At 36.9% G+C, this 26861-nt stretch overlaps 1 protein-coding gene across 1 annotated transcript in view; it reads right to left on the minus strand.

The window, feature by feature from the left end:
• The window catches only part of ash1l (ash1 (absent, small, or homeotic)-like (Drosophila)), a 230528-nt gene that overhangs the window by 11188 nt on the left and 192479 nt on the right, over positions 1-26861 (minus strand). Inside the window, 6 exon segments of the mRNA XM_028795096.2 lie at positions 1159-1410; positions 5418-5550; positions 6906-6960; positions 8736-8888; positions 12944-13107; positions 18546-18640. Of these exon segments, the coding sequence (XP_028650929.1) occupies positions 1159-1410; positions 5418-5550; positions 6906-6960; positions 8736-8888; positions 12944-13107; positions 18546-18640 (852 nt within the window).

The raw sequence follows: 26861 nt of genomic DNA on the forward strand, positions 1-26861 counted from the left end.
ATTCTGGCTCCCACAGATTGGCTATGTGGTCATGCTAGTACTTAAGAATAAAAGGAAAACAAAACATTTTTGCCTGTATATGTGGGCACGAGCATATCATGTCTGCTGAAGCATGTAGGAGCCCTGACAGTTAATAGGCTGTGCACACAGTTGCCTTCTGAGTATGTCAATATAATCCTCTTCCAAACAAAAATGCATAAAATGTTTTTTTAGTCAAAGAAACAGTTTGAGACATGTTTTTCACATAAAGTTAAAACAAATTCATATATGCATAATATGGATGACTATAATATATCCTTATTATTTCCATGTTATTAAGCAGTGTCTCTTTTTAAATATCAACAGTTATGAATTGATCAAAGGAGGGTTCATGATTTATGAAAAGTTATCAACATTTGTATCACTAGCTAGTATAAGATATACCAGACTAGGTATAGAAGGTAGCTACTGTCACATGTTATATCTCAAAATGTTACAACCATTTAAAATTAAAAGTATTATTACGTTTTTACTGCATTATTGGCAAATGCTAGCTCTAAACAAAGTTGGCATAAGATTCTCTTTTTTCTAAAGCAAGATGCCTGAGCACATTGGGGAAAAAATCAAAATTATCCTCATTTGATCATTCTTTTCCCAGAGTTCTACTAAGATGAAACAGAATATCAATAGCATCACAAAAACATGTGCACATAGAAATTTTCTGTGCTGACTGGCAATGTTTGGCTGAATGGTAGTAGAAACCAATTACAAAACAAATAAACAGCAAATACGTATTGCTGAAAAAAATCTTGTATGGTTTAAAGTGGCAAAAGTTGTGATGTTCATGTCAGAAATTAGGTCCACAGTCAATGAACTAAAGATGCTTTAAATTAATGGGAGAACATTCCAAAGGAAAAGAATAAATATATTGTGCATACAATAATGCTCTAAGTTTCAGATGTTCTTGACATGAAGCTAGTATTCCAATTGTATATATTTGAATTTTAATACAGATAAATCGTTTCTAAATGTGCATATGACATGCCAATAGATGTTTGTGCTTAATTTACTTAATACTTGACTTTGGGTAGAATGCACAATACACAAAATGTAGTTTATATTCTATATTTCTATTTGGCCTTTCACTAAAAGCAACTACTGCAGATCAGTGTTTCTCACCATGCATTTTTCACATTGGATCATGAGTCCTTCATCTTTATACATGCCACAGATGCAGCGAATAACATCATCATCCTTGTCATGACCACCACCATCCTTATCGCAAATAGATGTTTCACTGCTGTCGGCCTCACTTCCAGTCTCACCAACAATTTCATCAATTTGCACTGCAGCTTCATGACGTGCACTGTAGTAGGCCTTGCGTAGCCGGCACACATCTCTTCCTGTGGGGGATTTCCGTCCATAGTATTTCTGCAACAAAGGGAAAAAAGGATTAAAATAATTAGAAGAAAACAAGTACCTCTGTTTAAAATAAAAAAATGTCGGAACTAGAGTTTCAACTTCTTAACTGATGTGTTATTTATATTCATCAGCAAATTATTTTCTTATTTACAAAAAAAAAAAACAAAACTAACAACTCCGAAAAGGTGAATAGAGAGCTGTCTCTGCATAAACCTTTAAATATATATAAAGAAATTCACCAATGAACATTTTTTCAAAGTCACACCAGAACTGGAACACTTATTGAGTGTTTATAAGAAAAGTACAGCTCTCTACAAAAGTAATCCAAAATGCAGTGGCTATTAAAAGGAATTCACCATCAGCCTTGAAATTTTTAAAATTATATATTATATGAGTGATAGTCAGTCATTGTCCAACCCGATATATCCTAACACAGGGTCACAGGGGTCTGCTGGAGCCAATCCCTGCCAACACAGGGTGCAAGGCAGGGACAAACCCCGGGCAGGGCGCCAGCCCACCGCAGGGCACACACACACACACACACACCAAGCACACACTAGGGACAATTCAGGATCGCCAATGCACCTAACCTGCATGTCTTTGGACTGTGGGAGGAAACCGAAGCACCCGGAGGAAACCCATGCAGACATGGGGAGAACATACAAACTCCACGCCGGGAGGCCCCGGAAAGCGAACCCAGGTCTCCTTACTGCGAGGCAGCAGCACTACTACTGCACCACCGAGCCACCGTTTTGAGTGATAGTGTTTTTTTTTTTTTTTTTATTATTCAACCATTGAAAAACAATATCATTCCAAAACAAATATACTTCTTTATAGATGCTTTCTATTTAATTATAAATAAAACATTTTCTATTAGTATTCTCTCTTGTTTTGCCAATATATAACTTCCTGGGTGAAAATCACAGCAATACAGTGCCCTCCGTACTGTTTGGGACGAAGACACATTTCTTTCTTGATTTACCCCTCTGCTCCATAGTTTAAAAATGCAAATCAAACAATTCATATATGATTAAAGTGCACATTGTAGACTTTAATTTAAAGGTATTTGCATACATTTTGGTTACACCATGTATAAATTACAACACTTTTTATGCATAGTGCCCCCATTTCAGGGCACCATACTGCTTGGTACATAGCAATGGTAAGTATATTAAAGAAGTCATATTTAGTACTTTGTTGCATATCCTTGGCGTGTAATGACTGCTTAAAGTCTGTGATTCATAGACATCAACAGGTGCTGATTATCTTCTCTGGTGATGCTCTGCCAAGCCTCTAATGCAGCCACCTTTAGCTCCTGATTGTTTCAGGGACTAGGGTGTTCTCCTCAGTATGTGGAAGGCATGCTCAATTGGATTTAAATTAGGCAATTTGCCTGAATAAATAATGCCTGAATTATTTGATTTCTAATTTTAAACTGTGGAGCAGAAGGGTAAATCAAGGAAAAATGTGACTTTGTCCAAAACAATATGAAGGGAACAGCACATATTTTGCTACTGTTTAAACATCTAGGAACTGTGCATAAATTTTCAACTCCTGTCTTATATTTTTAATTGATTCAACCGGGTATTGACTAAAACAGTTTTTTCAGAAATTCCTTTTAATTTACTGCATTTACAATATTTTATTCTGGCCTTGGCAAAAAAGAGCATCATTATTGCATGATTTTGCTTCCACCATTCTTTGCAGCTGGATTTGGTTTTCATGAAAGTATGCCTTGTTATGTTTTGTCAAAAGCTGCCCTTAGTGATGAGGCCTGGAATTAACAAACCATATAATCTTTTTTCATTTTGTAATAAAAGAGTTTCTAAAAAAAAAGTCTGACAAATGTTACTACACTGTACTTTCTTTTACTGTATCTTCCCTAGAGCTCAGATTTTCAAAGGCTTCCAGGCAATTACTGCTGCAAATGCATGTTTCTACACTTGCATCTATTGAAGACTAATTCCTTAAGACCTGCTATAGTCTTATTTTGTGGCCCACCTGACAAGTGCCTTTCTTACTTTGGCAATCTAGTTTTAGAATGCACCCTATTCTATATAGTTTCACAGCTATATTTTGGGGAATTTCAAATTACTTCAAGATATTTTATACTTGGTTTCTCTGATAGGTTTTTTCAAAAATTTCTTCTGATTTACTTTAAATATTCTATTTCAACTTTTTGTGTTTTGGAGGTATACCAGCTGACTGTGGGAATTCCCAGTTATACAAGTCTGTGTACTTACCTGAATACATGTAAAACACAATAAATGTTATCCTCAGTGTGCTCCATTCAATACATTATACGACTTCCAACTGGTTAACAGAACATTTAAGCATCTGAGCCATTTCCTGACTTTTTTTTCATAATTAATTTAGAAAGAACAGCTCAGGGCACAGTAATCAGCACAGATGCCTCAGAACCCAATATTGCAATTTTCAAATCCCAACCCAGTGGAGGTTTATACATTCTCCCTGTGCCAGTGTAGTTTTTCCAAATATGTTTTTCCTAATACCTCTTCAGGGTTGTTTGCCACCTTGTCCTCGATAATTCCAGGGAGGGCACTGGCTCTTTGTGACTTTGTACTGGATAACTAGCTTAAAAATGGATAAATATTTTACAAAGCTCAATACAAATGTAGTTTTATTTATGCTACAGAGATTCTTTTTGTGAAAACCCAACTTAATGTTTTTAATTAGATTTTTAATTTTTTTTATCATCAGGATCCCAAAGAATGCCACAGATATAGCATATATGTGTGGGTGAAACTTAAAATAGCCAATGTATGATTGATATATATATTATACCAGTAAGCCTGCGATTCTCGAAAGAATTGCAAATCCAAGAATGGCAATCACTTTCTGTTCCCTCCGATATTTGGAGGGATGCAATATCATGGAGGGTGGGTGCGTCCTGGGACATGTTTCATTTAATTAAATAAACATATCTGTACCAAAGCGGTTACATTTGGAGCTGTGACTCATCTGGTTCTGGTGTTTCAGAAGCGCGTTGTAGGCGCCTTCGTTTATTGTTTTTATCCATGCAGTGTCTTTTTTGTTTTTCTATGGCTGTGTCGTCAGCTAGAAGTCGTCTGCTGACGGCGGCGGATTCACGTGCTGAAGTGACCATGGCGGCGGATCCAGGCATGGAGGGCTACATTACTAAACGAAGGTGGCATATGCGGTGGTGTGAGCGGTCGCGTTCGGGCGGCTGTACAACCTGGCATGCACGCTTTACCTCAGGTTTAGTTCACAGGTCGTAGCCATACGGGCTCATGTTTGTATTTCTAATCGTTGAGCTGTTTCTTTTTGGAGCCGTGACTCCTTTGCCTGTGCTGTTTCAGAAGCGCGTTGTGGGCGCCTTCGTTCATTGTTTTTGTCCATACGGGCTCGTTTTTGTATTTCCGTTAGTTGAGCTCTTTCATTGTGGAGCTGTGACGTCTTTGCTTCTGGTGTTTCTGAAGAGCGTTGTAGGAGCCTCCGTGTATTGTCTTTATGCATGCAGTCTCGTCTTTGTTGTTCTGTGGTTGTGTCGTTAGGTAGAAGTCATTTACTGTTAGGAATCAGAATCCAACTTACTTTTAATACTGAATTACCATCATGTGATTCAAATATGCCACACTGACTGCTGGCACAGTGGATTAGAGCAAGTTTAGTTTACAGGTTGTGTTGTTTGGGCGCCACATACTGACTCTGGGAAGTACGGGCTTGGTTTTGTATTACTAATCGGTGAGCTCTTTCCATTTGGAGCCGTGACTCCTTTGCCTCTGCTGCGCCAGAAGCACGTTGTCGGTGCGTCCGCTGTCCGTGCATAAATTAAACTGTCGTTTAGTAATATAGATATAAACTAATCATTTTAGCTTTAAACAAAGGATTCTGCCCTCTATTGATTAAAGAAACATGGCAGCTACCAGCCACTATACCTTTCTAAACTCTATACAGTGCTTAATTACAGTATATAAAAAAAAAAAAACCGTTTCATTTATGTTATGTCATGTTGCATACAAATAAAAACACACCTCTGCATTCCTAAACACTTTCAGCATGTCCGTGTCAAAGGCCTCTACTGTCTTGTAGTATCCTGTTAGTATTTGCTTCTCAATTGTCACCAAGTCCAAGGGGTCTGTGATCTTTTCATAATAGTCCATGTTCCTGTAAAATATGCGAAGGGATATATAAATTCCATTATGCATTTTTTTTCTGCTTAAACTTCAAATGGCTTCAACCATATAACAAATCTGGTAAATAAATCAGATGAAATGTAGTTTCAAGGATAAAGAAGAATGAGAAAGTTAAAACTTGAAAGAAAGCACTGCAAAACAGTATTAAAATATTTACATTTTATCAAATAACCACCTAAATCATTTATTTTTGCTATTTCCATAGAAAACAATACCCGAATATATTTTTTTTCTGTACTGACTGATTATGACCAGAGTCTCACTTTTCCGAATATCATAAACCTACTGTATATAAATTAATACAGCTTTGCTATTCCTTAGCATGACACATTCTTAAATGAGTCTGCATCTACTCATCAGAATTTTCCAACCTTTAAAAATCTCTGGTAACAGATTAATGTGAGCTTATATATTCATCAAGCTGAAATATTCAAGCAAAATTCAATTTAGCAGATTTTTCTTTAAATACAAAACAAAAGATGACCAATAAGAAATGCAATTTAATGAAAATGCATTGTTTAAAAAAAAAAAAAAAAAGGTCCAGAAACAAAATTGTACAGTATGAAGATCATACTTATAAAAAAGTTTTGTGGAACATCAAAATGCCTTTATAACATGGTAATATGCAACACAAATACAACACTAAAAAATTAAACAGTAAAATGTATATAATAAATATATAATTTTTAGTGACAACTGCAAAAGACAAACTTTACACTTCATGAACAATGTAATATGGCCAGAAGCTGTGATTTTTTATTTTTTTATTTTAACATAATCCAAAATATGACTGAAAACTTGATCCGAGTTATAAGTGTTTGTACTTATGTTTTACTTCAATCTAATGTAATTTTCTGCATTTAAAATACATAATCTTTTGAAGGGTTGACATATCGCGCAGCATTGTTGCCTCATAGTATTAGGTCCCTGGTTCAGTTCCTAGATGGGGTTCCTTCTGTAGAGTTTATATTATTCTCTCTGTTGCCATGCCGGTTTTCTCTAAGGACACTGTGCTGCAACATGAAATTTCGATTTTTTGTGTGTGTTGTGTGTGTGTAGGTCTTCATCCTGCAATGGATTGGTTGGTATCCCTTCTAGGGACTGCTCCTGCCTTGAATCCAATTCTTGCTGGGATAGGTTCCAGCTTCTTAGGGACCCTGCTCAGGATAATGCAAGTTTAGAAAATTAATGGATGGATGGGGGAAAAAAAAGACCTGTGTCTCCTAGGGAAGCTTGAAAAAATAATCATGGTTGACACTTTAAGTGAATATGCCAGGTAATTAAGTATTTGGTAACATTAAAATAAAGCCATGGATAGACACTTACTTTTTTCTAGAAGGTAGAGTTAGTAATGGAGTTGCAAGAGTCTGGTTTGTAGAATCTGAAAATAAAAATTCAAAAAATAAAGAAAAATCTGGTCAGCTGTTTCCTATGCCACAAACAAAAATGATCAACTGAATATAAATTGTTTCCTTCTATCATAACATAACAAAATCTTATAGAGATCTTTGCATATTCAGTAGAATGAACAGGCAGAATCTTTACTGTAATATGAGATTTGACACAATCATTAATTACATTAACTGACCTTAAAGTAAACCATGATTGAAGGATTTGAAGTTGTATTGAATTCATGAAACATTTGTAGTAACTTTTTCAATTATCTTCTTGAAAGTTAATAAAATGCAGATAAAGTTGGGTTGAGAGAAAAGTTTGGACATAGAGGATTAAAGTACTTTATGGAAAATACACTGGTATGCAGAAGTATTTAATCCCCTTAAAAGCTATCATAATTTTCTGCATGACAAAAGATTTGTACATATATTTAATCATTCAGTATTTTTAATGTAAACTCTGATGCTGTAACAATACATTTTCAATGTGAAAATAAACCATTTTCTGTCTGGGTAATTTTGGCTTCTACATCCACAAGAGACAAAAATGTAATTTATTTATTTATTTTTGGCAAATCTAAATTGGAACTGCGTAAATGAATGTTTGGTTGTATGTGAGTTTGCCTTTTGTAGCCAAGCACCCTTATTCCAGGAGGAACTTTCTGAAAAGGTAGGCCATACTCACTAATCATGGTGCCAGTGAATGGCAGGATGTTGCATGTTGATTAGCACATGTAAGTAAGAATTTCACTGTACTCTCTACCCTAATAAAACAGTAATGACCACATAAACCTATAGTACATTATTTTTCTTGTGATTTCTACTGTAACGTAACACAAAAGTTAACTGAAATAGGAATTTTTAACTAATTTCATCTGAGTTCTAGAAATATGTTCATGAAACTCTAATTTTTCATCACTGGGCTATAACAATATCCAAAAAGATAGTGATACTGAATTCCATTATGAGGAAATCTGTAATATTTAAAGTGATTATCATTATATAAATAGCATTTATTACGTTTCTGAGAAGTGTTAAATGCTTCTTTGGGATATTGTTGCATACAAAACTAATCCTTAAACTAAATACTTTTCAGTATTATAAACTGCTTTTTCACCTTAAAGTTTAGTACAGTGCATAGTACTATCTTGAGCATATGTGTTTGAATATACCAATTCAGCAGAGATATAGGCAAAGCTAGTAGCATCATAGCATCACAGTGCTGGAGTATCTAATTTTGAGTCACAGATACAGATTAAATGAATACTCTATATAGAGGTAACACATTTTCCATATTTTTATATATTATTTCAGCCTAGTGTCTTAAATAACCATATCACTGCATAATGAGTTTCAATCAAACACTGCCCTATCTGGAGCAAGCTCTAGTTTTGCTCCATAACCACCAGAACACGAGGTTGATCACCAGTTACAATCACGAGTTGAACGGATTACAAAAAGTATTCAACAGATAAAACAGAGCCTTAGTTATGTACAGTAACATGAAAGAGCCTGGAGATAATATAAATGAACAACAATAAAACACAATCTGTGTATCAGGCAGCAGTTATTAGCACTTATTTTATTATATATATATATATATATATATATATATATATATATATATATATATATATATATATATATATATTAAAATCCTTTTGCCTGAATGTGTATTAACAAGACATATTTTTCTTTAATGAAAGAACAGGAACAGAAAATATTTTAAGAAATGTATATAAAATTTTTTTTTTAAATCTACCTTTGTAGGAGATAATCATGTCACATATTTCTTTGAAAATTTGAGCAAGACGTGCAGTTCTTGCCACCTCAATATTTTCTTCTGCAGCGGCTAAACGTCGTGTCCGCACTGAACGAGATGTTTGCAGTGCTGCAAACTGAGTCATGAACACATCTGTAACATATATTAAACAAATGAAAATTTTACTTAATTTAACCAAGGAGCTTCACTGAGTCAATAAACCAAATACACAAATGTTTTGTGGGTCTATCTATCAAAAGCAGTTAGACCATGCTTTTCTATTACTTTTGTTATCTGATGAAATATTTATTTCACTTTATACAATGTGTTTTAGATTTAGCTTTACTATTATAACTTCAAGTTTTAATTACAGTATTCATATTTAGAGAGGACTGGGAAACAAAAACAATAATAATTTTCATATTATACTATTATGTTAAAATCAATACTAGCATCAGTCATGTGTCCAAACTGCACATGAAATATTTACATTAACTAAAACTTTTATAAGCTTGAGCATGTGAGACAAAAATGCAAATATAGGTTAAAAATTGACTTACAAACTGTTTGCATTCAAAATATATTTGTCATCAAGGCTACCTTTAAAGTAGAAGAATTTGGACCACCAACACACAGATGACTTAAATGCCACACTGTTTTGTATCTTTTATTTAATTTTTGAAGTTGAATACAGGCATATCTAACATATCACAACAACATGCTCATCAGTCATATGGGCAACTGAACGGCTCTTTTAGAACCAAATTATTGGTCTTCATGAGGCTGGTTGGTAAACCTAAAATGATGTGTTGGTGATGTTTGCAGATAGACTCCACAGGAGAAACACAACTGAAGGACTGAAGGGATTCATCAATGATTTCTAAAATATATAGAGATGAAGGATGCAGTACAATATCACAGATCACAGACTGAACATTTAAAGTGTCTTTAGTTGCTTGTCATTGTTGACTATGCCCAGACTGGTGTTTGGCTCAAGCATCTTTAACAATAAGCCTCAATTATTCTTTGGAGATGATGACCAGCAAATGTACACAGTGGCATGCTGTGCAAGCCAGACAAGAGATGTGGAAAACCAAACCAGCAAGGATATCATGGTGGTGACTTCCATTGTTAGTAAAATTCAGTTGCCTCTGCTGCTTGTTGGATGCAATTTGATTACTCTGTGACATATCAAAAATATTCTTTAATATGTATATTTGTTATATATACATATATATATATATATATATATATATATATATATATATATATATATATATATACACATAGGTAGGTAGAACTTTATTTATCTCAAGAGGAAATTTACCTTTTATAGATGCTCAAGAAACAAAGAAATATTATAACTAACAACAAAAACACATGTGAAAATTTAAAAAAAAAGTGGAAATAAAAAACATTTCTAACTTGGCTAATAATAAGAGAGCAGTGACAGTGAGGCATTATAAAGGCACACAGCTGTAGGTGTAAAAGAGCCCCAATAGTGTTTCTTGACAAACATGACAAAAATGTGTTGGTTAAAAATGCTCAATGAAAGTGTGTCATAGACGGTAAGCAGCATTGTTCATAAGAACTAGTGATGAATGATAAAATTCACCAAAGTATTTTTCACGGAGAATCTGCTGGGTTTGCTAGTAACCTTGTTAGCCAAATATTTTACTGAAAAATTTGCTGTGCAGACAGCTTAGACAAACATTTTTCCTAGGACCCCATGATGCTTCGCAAAGCAAACATGACATTACAGAGTTGTAGTGGCCAATGTTGAAATGGAACGGGCCCTGGATGTATAATGCTGATCCTAGTAGCGGGTGGCATGCCAGATCAGCTACTATACTGGACGAAATTCTTCTTTTGGTGTGGATTTAATAAAACTTGTTTTACTGGTATGCTAAAAATTTGTATGAAACATGTGAGTACATTTAAACACAAAACACGGATGCAGAAGGAAACTGGAAATGTGTTGGTGTATTAAAGGTAATGTCTTTTTTGTATGGGCTTGTTTGTGACCTGTGTGTAATGTATGAGCCCACCCCTTTAGCAGTGCTGTGCAGCTGATGCAATCAAGAAGAAGGGATGAATGCACATGCTTTAGTGTTGTGCTTTTTAAGTAGTAGTGGCAGTGAGTGAGCAAGTGAATCACGGGTAAACAAAACAAAACAAAAAAAACTTTTTAGTTTGAGAGACTCAAGTACCAGCTATGGAATCATAAGAGGCCAAGCCTTAGTGAATTCATGCTTCCTGCTCTTGTTGCCACTGTCTGCAAGAAATTGTATTGTTTTGATATTTAACTGGGATGCCCCACTGCTCATGTTGCTATTTGGCCACAATAATCGGCCCAGCACAGCTGTCGGATGCTTCTCTATTCCTCAGGTACACTTAAAAGACCACTGCCCCATTATGATCACTCAAAAACAGTCCAGTTTCTCCTCCTTCTTTGACTTCAAGGCATTTTGGCTAGTTCAGACAAGTTCCTGAATATTTCTGTGATTTAATTTAACTCAAGGTGAAATGAATTCAATGGGGCTCTCTTGTCACTAATAATAACCCTCAGTTTTGCCTTCATTCTCTCCTTCACTACTACCTTCAGCAGGTTTAGAGTGTAACCCATAACTGAGCCATCCCTCTTAATCAGCTTGTTGATTCAGTGGACCTCTCTTGAATTGATGTTACTGGTCCAATACATCACCACATAGAAAATCATATTGGCTATCACAGAGTTAAAGAATGTATTCTGCTCTTATATGTATTTCCTCTGTGTTAGTAGACAAGTCCAGCTTGTTCTTGATATGGACCCCCCAGTACTTAGAGCAGTGCACCACCTCCACATACTAAGTAGTGACTGGGCATAAATGCTCTTTGGTGCAGTAAAAGTCAATAACAAGCTCCTTGATTTTGCTGAAGTTGAGTTGCAGAAAATCCTATTTGCACTAAGAAACAAATATCTTCACATAAGTCCAATACTCTGTCCCAGTCCTCTTGTCAACATACCCCATTAGTGCAGAATTGTCCGAGAATTTCTGTAGGTGGCATGACCTGGTGTTAATATTTATAGTCTGAGATATACAGAGTGAACTGAAAAGGTGGCAGGGCTGTTCTTTGTGGTGCACTAGTGTTGCTCACATCTACATCAGAGACAAAGTCCTTGGACCTCACAAACCGTGGTCTGCCATACAGGGAGGTCGTTATCAGAGACACCATAAGCTCATCCACCCACAAATCCCTGTGTTTACCACTTAACAGGGATGGCATGGTAGTGAAAGCACTGGAGAAATGAAAATACATATCTTATAAGTGCTGCAAGATTTGTCCAGATGGGAATAAGCCTTGTGGAGCAGACAGATAACTGCATTTTCCACTCCAATATATGTAGAATATACAAACTTAATTGAATTCAAGTGGATTTTCACAACAGGATTGATATTGCTCAGGACCAGCTTTTTAAAGGTTTTCATGATGTGGGATGCAATTGGTCTATAGTTGTTAGGTGAAGATTCAAACAGGGATACCTAGTAGTCTAAGTGGTATTTATCACTTGAATATTGCACAACTATATACCCTGGAATCCTTCCCAGAATGCTTAAACAACATCAGTGTCCTCCTGAAGCATGCAGTGTCCATGGCACTGCTTCTCAAACACCATGATCATACATTCAAAGTAAAAACATAGTCCGCTCTACAAAATTGGTACCGTTAAATGAACCATAGAACACCAAGTGTGATCAAAAAATCAGACCCCATACCATGACAAACAGCCTCTTACATTATCAATCACTGGGCTTTACCCCAATACTTATGACCCAATTATAGAAAAACTATTTATTTCCATGTTCTTACTCATTTATTGCCTGTCTTACACACCGGTTTTCATAGAAAATTGTTAAAATACTTTTTGGACCAAGCATTTTAATTCCAGAAAGATTGAAATGAATAGGTTAAATACTAACATTTCAAATTATTTTAACCTTAAATCATATTTTATTCTGTACTGTAATCACTGGTATATGCATGATTATTAATATGCTTCTTATAAACAAATAAACAGAGCATTCTTCTCAGTAATTTATTGAATGATGTGTTTCTGTTATTAAAAGTAAGCACATAATTTATTGAAATAAATAAAAAAAAAAGAACAAATGCAGATATTTTTGTTGATTTCATCTGCAAGCAAATGTATTCTAATGAGACCTTACCAGATTTGATGTTGCCATCATCACGGATCATGCCATTCCAGCGTGTGTAAAGGGAAAGCGAAGTAGAATCACAGTTGTCCTTGGCATGTTTTGCTTCTTCCTGCTTTTGACGAATCTGCTCCCAGTTGCGTAAAAGGAATACGTGGTGTTTTAGAACAAAGTTTCTGTAGAAAACAATGTATTATTAACATGAGCTACGTAAGTAACACATGCATTAAAAACATATTCACTTTTCTTTTTACAGCTCTTAAAAATTCCAGTATTTTAGGCACACAAAGTTGAAGACCTTACAAATGAGAAAAATTCCTTATATGCACAAGTTAAAGGCTTGTTGAAGTATGCTATGGTTCAATTCATCACATTTACATTGAAATACATGTGATAGCTGACAAATTCAGTATTTACACAAAATGATTGAATAAAATAACAAAAAAAATGCATAACAATGATTCCATCAAAAACTCAAACTGAATTGGAGAGGTACAGTATATTAGTGTGAATGTACAGTATGTGGTGTGTGGGCACATTTGTGTTAGAGGTGTGGGGGGGTGATGGGTTTCAATACAGTTGATAACTGCAGTATTTGCACTGCACTATGAGGATTTTTTTCAGGGAGAATTTACTTATTTAAGCAATATTTAGATATAGGAATTTCCACAGTATGCCAACTATGAGAATGTAGAAACAAAGAATTTTACTGGTACCATTGTAATTTACCTTTTACATGTAAATTCACATATATTTAAATTAAACATTTTAAATATGAAACATTTTAACAGTTCCTTATTGACTGGTCTACTAAGAACATAAGGGATGATCTAACAAGGAGTCACTCAGAGCTACATACAGACAATTTATCAATATAACTGTTATGTGCTATAACAGATAGTCCCAGTCTTACTGTAACATGATCCACATATAGTTCTAATCCCTGGAAACTACATGCCTAGTATGTATACTGTAAGTAGTAATACAAAGTGAGCATTGCCCATTCTGTTAGGCTTTTGTGACAAACCAGGCCTGTTAAAGAAGTAAAAGTAAAGAAAGCAGATTTAATAGGGATGCAAGCATCCAGCCACAGAAAACCCCTACTTGCATTCCTAACTAACTGACTGACTGCACTCCAGCTTATACAATCATCTACCAGGACTTCATCTCATAAGAAAGTGTAAATCAGAGTTGCACTGACATCTCTACAGAGTCAGACATCTTGAGCCAGAAGGTGCAAAAGATACTCATGCAACTTACCTTGAGATGCAGGCAAAGAATTTAGGGTTAATTATTGACTCTCACCTAAACCTTCAATCACATTTTAATCAGATTACCAGAACAGCATTTTTTCACTTAAGGAATATAGCAAAAGTTAGACCCCTTATAACTTTGCAAGATACTCAAAAATGACATCATATTTTTGTTTTTAGTCGACTAGATTACTGTAAAGCACTCATTTCAGAACTACCCAAGAAAGATATGAATCAATTACAACTAATGCAGAATGCAGCTACCAGAATCTTAACTAGGAAAAGAAAATCTGATCACATATCTCCAGTTTTGATGTCATTACATTGGTTTCCCATATCATTCATAATTGACTTTAAAATACTGCTAATGGTTTACAAATCCTTAAATAATCTTGCTCCGTCCTATATTTTGGAATGCCTGTCACCTTACACTCCAAGTTGTAACCTTAGAATGACCGAATGCTTACATGTCCAAGACTTAAACTTAAAAGAAGTGGTAAGGCAGGCTTCTGCTGCTATGCACCTAAAATCTGGAAAAGTTTAAAATTTACCAGTCTAATATGGTGGAGCATTTTAAAATAACTGCTAAAAACCCATTATATTAACATAACTTTCTCATAGCTACATTTTAGTGTATCCCTGTTAAACTATATGTGCATTGAATGCACACTGAACAAAGGTAGTGTAATAGCAAGTGCTCCTGTTTCATAGCTCCGGGAGCTGAAGTTTGATTCCAGTCTGGTCACAGTTTATGGTGTTTGCACACTCTTTGCATGTTATGAGGTCTGGTTAGTTTTTTTAGCACAAGTATACCAACTGTTGTAGAATACAGAGTTGGTTCCTGCTGTGTAGATTAAGATTAGATTGACTAGAAGCTGTAAATTATGTTCGTGTGGATAGAATGTGCGTGTGTGTGTATGCATAATTAATTCTATGACACACTTCTGTTCCATCCACAATTGGTTTCTGCCTTGTACCAATGTGATTAGGATATATTCTGACTCATAGATAATGAACTGAAGTCACAGAGCAATTGTTGAAAATATGCAGGGTAAAATTAAATAAAGAATCTTATTCCTATTATAAAATTCTATTCTATAAGATCTGAATTCCTGTTTTACATAATCAATGGGAAAAACGTAATTACACGACTCAAGATACTTCAGTATCATTTTTAAATAAACAAATAAATATGTTAGTGAGTAGTTTTCTGCACAAAAAGAAGAGGGAATAAACAAATGGACTGGAAAGTTTTCTTAGACAGTGTCAGTGCAGTGTGAATTTTGTACTAACACGGAAATTTCACTACACTGGAACAGAAAGAATACATACATATGCATGACTGTAAAAGTGATTAAAAGTGTTACATGCAAAAAAACACAACTCAAGTGGTCAAACTTCTATAAAAATATGTTTGTGACTTTAACATTCAATGATCTAGACTGGGCATACTCATCAAGTTTGAAGGATTTTGATTTATGTTTGAAATGATCCCCATTTCGCTGCAACTGTATAGTACCTGGAGAAACATGTTTATTATAATAATGCCATAAAGTGAGCTTCTAGGGCAAATGAGAACATATGAAAAAATAAGTTTATTTTAAAAAAAACAGAACCCATCTTTAAAGTAGTTAAAATAGTTCAAACAAATTTATGTTTAGTCTACGTCCTTGACTGAAACAATCAAACACACAGTCCAGTGACACAAGAATAATGTAAAAAATTCATAGGATATTACAGCTTAGTGAGTAAGTTTATGACGAAAACGTGATAATATAAACTATTATTTATACAAACAAAAATCCGTAGAATAACCAAATGCAAAGCCTAATAATAAATAGTACTACAGTGCATCCGGAAAGTATTCACAGCGCATCACTTTTTCCACATTTTGTTATGTTATAGCCTTATTCCAAAATGGATTCAATTCATTTTTTTCCTCAGAATTCTACACACAACACCCCATAATGACAACGTGAAAAAAGTTTACTTGAGATTTTTGCAAATTTATTAAAAATAAAAAAAATTGAGAAAGCACATGTACATAAGTATTCACAGCCTTTGCCATGAAGCTCAAAATTGAGCTCAGGTGCATCCTGTTTCCCCTGATCATCCTTGAGATGTTTCTGCAGCTTAATTGGAGTCCACCTGTGGTAAATTCAGTTGATTGGACATGATTTGGAAAGGCACACAGCTGTCTATATAAGGTCCCACAGTTGACAGTTCATGCCAGAGCACAAACCAAGCATGAAGTCAAAGGAATTGTCTGTAGACCTCTGAGACAGGATTGTCTCGAGGCACAAATCTGGGGAAGGTTACAGAAAAATTTCTGCTGCTTTGAAGGTCCCAATGAGCACAGTGGCCTCCATCATCCGTAAGTGGAAGAAGTTCGAAACCACCAGGACACTTCCTAGAGCTGGCCGGCCATCTAAACTGAGTGATCGGGGGAGAAGGGCCTTAGTCAGGGAGGTGACCAAGAACCCGATGGTCACTCTGTCAGAGCTCCAGAGGTCCTTTGTGGAGAGAGGAGAACCTTCCAGAAGGACAACCATCTCTGCAGAAATCCACCAATCAGGCCTATATGGTAGAGTGGCCAGACGGAAGCCACTCCTTAGTAAAAGGCACATGGCAGCCCGCCTGGAGTTTGCCAAAAGGCACCTGAAGGACTCTCAGACCATGAGAAAGAAAATTCTCTGGTCTGATGAGAAAAAGATTGAACTCTTTGGTGTGAATGCCAGGCATCACATTTGGAGGAAACCAGGCACCGCTCATCACCAGGCCAATACCATCCCTACAGTGAAGCATGGTGGTGGCAGCATCATGCTGTGGGGATGTTTTTCAGCGGCAGGAACTGGGAGACTAGTCAGGATAAAGGGAAGGATGACTGCAGCAATGTACAGAGACATTCTGGATGAAAACCTGCTCCAGAGCACTCTTGACCTCATCCTGGGGCGACGGTTCATCTTTCAGTAGGACAACGACCCTAAGCACACAGCCAAGATATCAAAGGAGTGGCTACAGGACAACTCTGTGAATGTCCTTGAGTGGCCCAGCTACAGCCCAGACTTGAATCCGATTGAACATCTCTGGAGAGATCTTAAAATGGCTGTGCACCGACGCTTCCCATCCAACCTGATGGAGTTTGAGAGGTGCTGCAAAGAGGAATGGGCGAAACTGGCCAAGGATAGGTGTGCCAAGCTTGTGGCACCATATTCAAAAAGACTTGAGGCTGTAATTGCTGCCAAAGGTGCATCGACAAAGTATTGAGCAAAGGCTGTGAATACTTATGTACATGTGATTTCTCAGTTTTTTTATTTTTAATAAATTTGCAAAATCCTCAAGTAAACTTTTTTCAAGTTGTCATTATGGGGTGTTGTGTGTAGAATTCTGAGGAAAAAAATGAATTTAATCCATTTTGGAATAAGGCTGTAACATAACAAAAGGTGGAAAAAGTAATGCGTTGTGAATACTTTCCGGATTCACTGTATATCAGAATACAGTGGCATATACAGTACCAGCATCAGTATTACTGCAGCAGTTGCACTAACATATAGTTGTAAAGCAGAACCTAAGCCTTTATTTAGATTGTTCCTTTAATATATTATTTCTTATAATAAATATTGATTTATATCCCAAATTGAGTACTTTTGGTGGTGAAATTGGTTGGCACAACAGTTTAAAAATTGCTGAGCTGCAATCTATAAATAGGACTATTGTATTGCCCAAAATCTCCAGGATGGTATGAAGTGCAAGGGATACGGCATCATCTATGGATCGGTGGCACTGATATGCAAATTGAAGGTGACCTTGACTATCTTAAAAATTCTGTTTAATGTGTTTCAGCAAAAAGTTTCTTAAAGCACTTCATCTTGACCGGAGTGAGTGCCTCCGTTCTGAAGTCATTTGGACAGTCTACATTTGTTTTCTTAACTGCAGAGATAATTGTTGTCCATTTGAAATAAACAGGGACAACAGATTCTTTATATTCTCTCAGTATTATGATGAGTACAGCAAAAAAAGATTAATAGTTTAATGGTCATTGGTTTTCTTTATCTCAGCTATTACTCTTTTACTATAATGTAAAAGGAGAAAGGTATACTCGAATACTTTAAGATACTGTTTGTATTACATAGAGTTAATTACAGTGTATTATACAAATATTTGCATTATGTTTCTTATTCAGCTGTTACTATTCAGGTATTTGATCCAAATGATTTTAATTAAATCTTTATAAAATGTAACAATATATATTGATATTTAATAACTCCAAGCATAGAGACCACTGCTGTAAAACTCAAATTAAGAAACTTTCACAAACACTGCCTACCCCCTTTTGATTGGAATTCACAGAAAAATCCTACCTTTCTCTGTTGGACATTGGTTTCATCTGAGTGTGAGGTGAGAACTTGTTGGGATTTCCATTGTCACTGGGTTGTTCTTCAATTATCTGACCTCGCTGTGCACATTAAAAAAAAAAAACACAATATTTTATAAACTGATTAGAGAAAAGGAGGCAAAAATTTCTTAGATGTAACAATGATAGAAAGAATAATGTGTCATTTTTTCCTTTAAGTAAAATATAGATGTCTTTAAAATTAAATACATCAATTCATTTTTTGAATGTGCTCTTTTCAGACAAACAAGTGTCATATGAAAATGGATATTGAGTTTGCTGTAAATAAATTAAAATTAGTCTTAGTTTTAAGATATCTGACACAATACAGTACCTTGCTAAAATATTTAACTACCGCCCCCCCTTGATGTTTGTCCTGTTTCGTGGCATTACAGTCTGGCATTAAAATGGATTTTTTTTTTTGATTTTAAGAAATGGACTTAACAATATATTCCATTTTGTTCAAGCAGAATGAACATAAAATACAGTGTATGTATGTGCACACACACGCACATATAAAACAAGTAAAAGCTAAAAATTTGTGAGTGATTATGAAGAATATGAAGTAAGAATATGACTATGAAGAATATGGCACCACTACAAACCTGACAGAAGGCTGCCCCACCAAAACACACAGACTGGGCAAGGAGGGCATTAATCAGAGATGCAACAAAGACTCCAAGGATAACATTGAAGGAGCTGCAAAGTACCTGTCCATAGAACCACTTTAAGTCATACACTTCATAGAAAGGAACTTTATGGAAGAGTGGCCAGAAAAAAAAAAAACATTAATTCAAGAAAAAAATAAGAAAACCTATTTTGAGTTGGCCAACAGAATGTTCTCTGGTCAGATGAGACAAAAATTGTGAATGTTTTGGTCATAATGTGAAATGCGCATGTATGGTGCAAACCCAACAGTTTCCATCACCCTGAGAACACCATTCCTACAGTGAAGCATAAAGGTGGCAGCATCATTCTGTGGGGATGTTTTTAAATCGGCAGGGAAAACTGGTCAGGACTAAATACAAGGCAGCACTAAATACAAGGCAATTCTTGAGGAAAACCTGTCCCAGTCTACCAGAAATTTTAGACTGGGACAAAGGTTCACCTTCCAGCAGGACAATGACCCTAAACATATGGCTAAAGCTACACTGGAGTGGTTTAAAGGAAAACATTTAAATGTCTTGAAATGCCAGAGTCAAAGCCCGGATGTCAACCCCAGAATCTGAGGCATGACTTGAAGATTACTGTACACCAACACAACCCATCTAACTTCAAGGAGTTGGAGCATTTTTGTCTTAGGAAAGGGCAAAAATCACAGTGGCTTGATGTGCTAAGCTAATAGAGACATTCTCTAAGAGACTTGCAGCTGTAATTGCAGCAAAAGGTGGCTCTATAAAGTATTGACTTTGGGGCGTGAATACCTGTGCACACTCATGATTTCTGTTGTTTTGTCTTAATTATTGTTTGTATCACAATAAAAAAAATATTTTACATCTTCAAAGTGGTAGGCAAGTTGTGTAAATCAAATGGTGCTAACCACCTATGCTATGGAATGCGACAAAACAGGTCAAATACAGAGGGGGATGAATACTTTCGTAAAGCACTGTATACATGCACTATGCAATTCTATACTGATTAAAGCTGGAAAAGATAATACTGTACAGGAAATATTTTGAAATATATATACAATTCTCTACCTGTATAAAATGTGGAAGTTAAAATTATAACATGGCTATGAAGAGCTTGAGAACACAGGTGTCTGCTTACATTTACATAACATTGATTTGGGTTGTACTTCAAAATTTGGTAGCAAAGTTTTTATTTTTTTAAATATGCAATAATTATTTACCTTACGTTAAAAGAAGAAAAAAATGTACAATTCAAAAAGACTTTGTACTTAAAGGTAAAGTAAAATAAAACAAATATTCCCTGATAAAACTCATAATATGGTGGATCAGAAATTACATACTGTATGTGATTACCACACAAAGCAACTGACACACAGTAGTAATAGTAATTAAAAAAACATAATAAATATTAAGGGTATATTATTTGGTCTGTGTAAAATATTAACTCTAATTCCATTTAACCTAAGATCATTTTTAAATATGTAGTTATAATGAATTTAATTAAAGTAAAGGTAAAACACAGAAATACAATTTTTCATTATTGAATATTGCTTTAAAAAAACTATCTATTAACTGACTATTTGTTGGCTGTGAGTTGGTTGCTATGATCCTGGTACATGCCAACTAGGGAAGAATGAATCTCCAAAGCAATACCATTCTTTGGTATTAGAAATTAACTGTTAGCACCCCTAAATCACTATTCATTATTGTCATGCCTTCAGATGGCTCTCACTCCTTTTAACAATGCTCACTCAGAATGATGCTGAACTGTCCCTTACTACAGAAAAACTACCCCTCTGCTTCTCTCTCTCTTCCCACAGTACTGGTAGGATTTTCACTAATACCTGTTTCTGGTCTCTTCACATCTTTCTCTAGGAAGTCAGTTTTTGTCTAACTGCCCTTAACCTACTCTGAAGAAAGAATCATATGCTCTCTACTACAGATCTTGCTACCCTGGCTATGAAAGAAGACTCCCCTTACTAAAAAAACTGATACAATACTCGGGTGTCCCTTCAAGAAAAGCATCAATACAAGGTACATTAAAACTGTTAGCACATGATACCAGTCAGTTCAGCTCTGGATATAAATAGCTTATCTGGTCATGTACACCCTAAATTTACTATGTCTTGGTTTATATGTTGCTAATATGGCATCTAGTCTTGTTGTTAAATGCAGCACTAAACAAATTGTACATAAATTTTTGTCATTAGTTACCAGAATAATTGTGTGTACATTGTTTTTCATAAGTAAGTTAATGAAAAGGTAACTGCTCAATATCAAAAATTAATGAAAAATCGTAGATAACACTTTACCTTTAAATACACATTGTTATGAACTCAATACAAAAACTGAAAAAATAATCAGGAGATAAGGAAACACTGACAAGATTCTTTCATATCTAGGTAAACATAAAGAAGGAGTTAAATTAAGCAGAATACCCTTTACAAACACTTGTTTGAAAAATTGCTTTGAAAGAAAGTAACAACAGCCCAAATCTCTTCAACAAGAATGTTTGATTCATCTTGGTAAAAATAAGCATGTTACAGCAAACTGACCCATCACGCTGTCCTTCAGATGAATGTCTTATGTTTTCCCTTAACCAAAAGCAGAATAAATAATAAGCTCACAATAAAGAATGCTTTAAAACAACTGCGTCAAAGGTTTGGTGTAATATCATGATAATCAATGACTGAAATAATGCTTTTGCTTAGATCATGGTTAAATTGAATGATATGCTTTAAGAGTAAATGGTTGGAATAAAAACCTGCAGAGAAAGGTCCCCTGTGAATAAGTTGGGAAGCAGTTTTGAGGAAGGCCAGAAAGTTTGACAAAACATTACTTCACAAGATATACCTCAGACTATAAATATAACAACAAGTTATGTCACTTGCAGACATTCTCAAATGATTCTGCACTTATGGGTTGTACTGATACAGAGGATGAGACAGAGTATAGGAGTCAAATTCTTCATGCAAAGAAAATTGTCGTTAAGTTAACATCAGCAAAAACAGGGAACTAGTTATTGACTTTTGCTGCATTCAAGAGCCTCTATGTCCAGGCACTATTTAGGTAGTGGATATAAAGATGGTGCACTCCTACAAGTACTTGGGCATCCAACTTCAACAACAGGTAGGACCAGTCTCGGAAAGGGCAATGCAGGCTCCTTTTATCTTAGGAGACTACTAGGGGGCTTCGCCCCCTGCTCGCTTCGCTCGCCAACCCCCGTGTTTGGTTAATCTGATATACAATGTACATTTTTTTTTCTTTGGAATTGTTTCAATTTCATTATTTGCACTTTTACTTTAAAGCTTCATTAAAAACAATTTTGTTTGGAGACACACTGTGACAATGCCTGTAAGTGAATATTGTTTCTGTTTCTCTAATAAATACTTTGACTTTTTGTAATGTTTATCCCAGTCATTTATCGGTTGTCATAGCAAATGCTATTCTGACGGTAAACTGTAAACATTTTAACACGAATGGCATATCACGATCTCCTCTGGTGTGTAATGTTATTTGCGGAAATTTATACATAACCTTTCTTTTTTGCCTGTTAAAATTTGCATTGCTTCTCCATGATCATCAATATACACCTGACCGAATTGTGTATTCTTTGAGATTTAACTTGTTGTTGCTTTAACTGTTCCGGGACCACAGACTCTCATAGCGTATGGTCCATTATTGTGTAAATCACCGTTTTGTGCATTGAATGATGCAAATGCGAAAAGACTTCGTTGTTTACTCTTTGCCTTTTATTTCTGACCCTGATTTGTCCTGCTAGTTTTTTCAATTACACCTGGCTCTGATGATTAATCACCTTTTGTTTGCGGTAATGCGATCTTTTCTATCTTTCTTTGATACTGTAGCGAATGACATGATAAAGTGTCACAAAAGTCTTACTTGAACAATCGCAGACTTCCTAACCCCAAACACAACTTTCTAGCACCCTCTCCAACGCCCCCCCATACCGCATCAATCAATACCCCGCTATCAGTCTTCTGTGCTGTACTCTGCCCTCCCTCCATCGGACCTAACAGTCACTTAAAACCAAACAGCCCTCAACGTGGCTGGGACGCTACAATACTTTTGGATTTTACTGCTTTCATATTCTGTACCTTTCTCTGCATGTGTATCGCGCCATCATTTGTTGGAGACTTTGGAATTCCACTGCTTTTATAATCTCTTATCTGCTTTTTTCACGTTTCACTCTGGGGTGGGGGTCTGGATCCTCTTTTTTGTGTGTCTGTGTCATCACCTATGGGCGCGTTGCCTCATTTCTTATTTACGTTAGTTGATCTCCTTTGTTTTTGAGCCGTGATGCGTTGTAGGGACTTATTTACGTCAGTAGAGCTCCTTTGCTTTTGAGCCGTGAGGCGTGGTGGGTTTGACCATGCTATGGTTTGTGGACGTCTCGGGACTCTGTACTTTGTGAGATTTGAATGTGGGGCGGGACGCCGAGGCCTCTTGCGTTTGTCTGTGAGTACTCATATTATTGTATTACTGTAATGAGATGATTCACATATGCTGTGGAGTCCGGATCTCTGAGGGGTGTGCCTGCGGTGTGTTAAACGCGCGTTGTAGGCGCACGCACCTTCCGTACTATGTCGCGTTTGACTATGCTGTGTAGTGTGGACGGTTAGGGTTCCGTATTGCCTGTGCTCGTTGCTTTATTTCGTATTTTATCTATGGGGCTTCTGTACCATCTCGGGGGTCTGCCTGCGGTGTGTTGGACGCACGTTGTAGGCGCTCTGGGGCTTATGTACCATCTCAGGGCATGTCAGGTTTGACTATGGTGTACTGTGGACGGTTAGGGTTCTGTATCGTCTGTGCTCATTGCTTTATTTCGTATTTCCGTTAGGTGAGCTGTCGGCGCCTGCGCAGTACGTCTCCTGCGTCCACCGCCGTGTACCTGGGTCCATGCCATCCAGTTTACCATTCTCGGTTAGTAATATGGATGGATGGTCCTTTTAATGTGGGTTGTGACATCCTTCACATTTTCTATGAACAGAACTCTGTGATGGGCAGTGCAATTTTATAAGCTGTGTTGTGCTGGGCTGGAAACATCACTTCAAAATTACCAAACTGAATCAACAAGCTAATTGAAAAGTCAAGCTCAGTTATACTTTTTAACCCCTGGAAGTTGAAGCAAAGAAGAGAATGACGACAAAAACGAGTGCCATTATGAACAATGCTGCACACCCTCTCCCAGACATATTAACACTAAGTACTCTTTAGCCAACAAATTATTCAGCAGAAGTGTGTCAAGAAAAGCTACTGGGGCTCCTTCATACCAACAGAATTACTCTTGCATTGTGCCTCGCTGTGACCGCAACTGTGAACTAAGACATTCTGTTTTTAATTTTTCTTCCTTTTAGTCATTCTGGTGTGTGTGTATATTTTATATATATATATATATATATATATATATATATATATATATATATATATATATATATATATATACACACATACACGCACATACAGGTAAAATTCCGTTACAACGAATATCTTTACAACAAAATTTTCACTACAACGAAGTATTTTTATGGTCCCGACAGTTTCCCCATATGACACGAGTCTATAGAAATCTCATTACTACGAAATGCATTCAGCAGATACTTTCATTACAATGAAGTGACCAAAAAACCTTGAAATGCCTGAATCATCTACAGTTAGTTAGTTAGTTCTGTGGTCGCAGCTCAGTTGTGCACAATGATCCCCAAAAGTGAAACATTTAAAAAAAATGTTTTTCTTTCTTCGAACTTTCCTTGTACTGTTTTTTTTTTTGCTGTTTTTATTTTCGGTGGTTTTCATTTATACTTTTTGCTTATTGCTCATCAACATTTGAAAAACATCCATTGGAATTTAACTCATTGTCACCCTCCTATAGAAATGGCAGACACAAAAAAACGATAATAGTTCATAATAGAAAAAAAAATACTTTTTAATTTTTTGCAGCTCTTGATTCCGGCAAAAAGAAAAAAGACGTTGCCAGTGAATTCAGAATTTCGCCATCGACACTGTCAACTTTCTTGAAAGACCAAGCAAAAAAAGAAGAAAAATCTGAATTTGAAGATGTCGAAAAAGCTGTTTTTATGTGGTTCAGTGATGCTCGTTCAAGAAAAATTCCAATTAATGCGGCACTCACTCAAGAAAATGTGAGGTTTCTAAATTCTCTTGGGACCTCCCCCATCTGGAAAACACGCCGAAGAGCATCCCAAAGTGAGGTCACAGCATCTCTGGAAGACTGTTTATCCACTGCCTGGGCAACAGCAGGTTCATAGCTCTGCTGCATCTTGCCACAGAAGTAAACAGAAAAGATCTCGATGGGTGATGCAAGGAACATTGCAAATGCAGGGAACAGTATTACTTGGTCACTAACCTTGCCACAACCCTGCCTGACTGCTGTGTCTGTGTACAGGAGAATGGTAGATCACGCTACAATAAATAACCGTGCTGTTCCCGTTTCAAGATGAATAAAGCTGGTTTTGCTAAAGTACTGAGATTCAGCCTCGTGTTTTGGGATGCAAGACAGGGACTTGCTGTTGCCTGCCCCGGCAACCCTACCCCGGGTTGGTCCCAAGAGTTCAGAATCCTCACAATATGAAGAAGAAGAAAAGGATGATTCGGCTTCTGATTGATAACTGTGCTGCTCACAACTTGCTTCCACATTTAGAAAATGTTTGCATTGAGTTCCTCCCACCCATTTGCACAGCAGTGGATTTGGGCATCATTCGCACCCTGAAAGTATATTATCGCAAGGAAATGCCGAGAAAAATTCTCATCAGCATAATTTGTAGTGTGGAGACTGGCTCGGACACAGACAGGCAGACACACTCATGTCACCCAACACACGTTTATTTACAATATTATTTACAATTATTGTGCCACAAACCCCAATCTTCCCCAAAGTCCAGGCCAACCACTCTGCCTCTTTGGACCGCCTCCTTCTCTCTTTTCTTGAACCTTGTCCTGCTTCCACCCGACTCCAGCCTCAAATGAAAAGAGGCGGCCCCTTTTATCCATACCCAGATGTGTTCCAGGTGTGCACCAACAATCCCGCGGACACGCCCCAGTGTGGCGGAAATGCCGGCTGTCCTCCCAGAAGCATTCCGGGTGTTCCCTCTCTTCTTCCCCCCAGCACTTCCTGGTGTGGCGGAAGTACTGGGGTCCAGGGTCCTTCAGGCAGGGGGACGCCCCCTGGCGGTGACCACAGGCTCCTACAGGGTTGGGCTTCCAAGCCCTGTAACCGTGGCCCACAATACAACCAGGGCGGACGCCACCTCGCGGGTCTGGAGGAGGAATGAGCCCTCCTCCTGTCTTCCTGGGCGTCCTGGCCGGGCATGAGCCCCATCCGGGTGCCACAGTGCCCCATTGCCAGCGAAGACCCGTCGGTCTGAGCGACACAACCTGTGAGGGCGGTTCAACCCCGAAGTGGGTCCTACTATTTGTCCAGGGTCCAATCCAGTACCTTGGAACTTGTTTTTTGGCACCCCCTCCGAGGTCTTCGCGCCCCTTTGTGCTGCGCCACTCACGCCTTCGCAGCCTCTGCCGGTCGCGGGGCTGCCCCATCGCCAGTGAAGAGTCCTCCAGTGCAGTGGTCCGTCCCGGGAGGGCAGGTCCCCAACGAAGCAGACCCTACTGTGCATCCG

Source organism: Erpetoichthys calabaricus, chromosome 2 (assembly GCF_900747795.2).
Source record: "Erpetoichthys calabaricus chromosome 2, fErpCal1.3, whole genome shotgun sequence".
Classification (NCBI taxonomy): domain Eukaryota; kingdom Metazoa; phylum Chordata; class Cladistia; order Polypteriformes; family Polypteridae; genus Erpetoichthys; species Erpetoichthys calabaricus.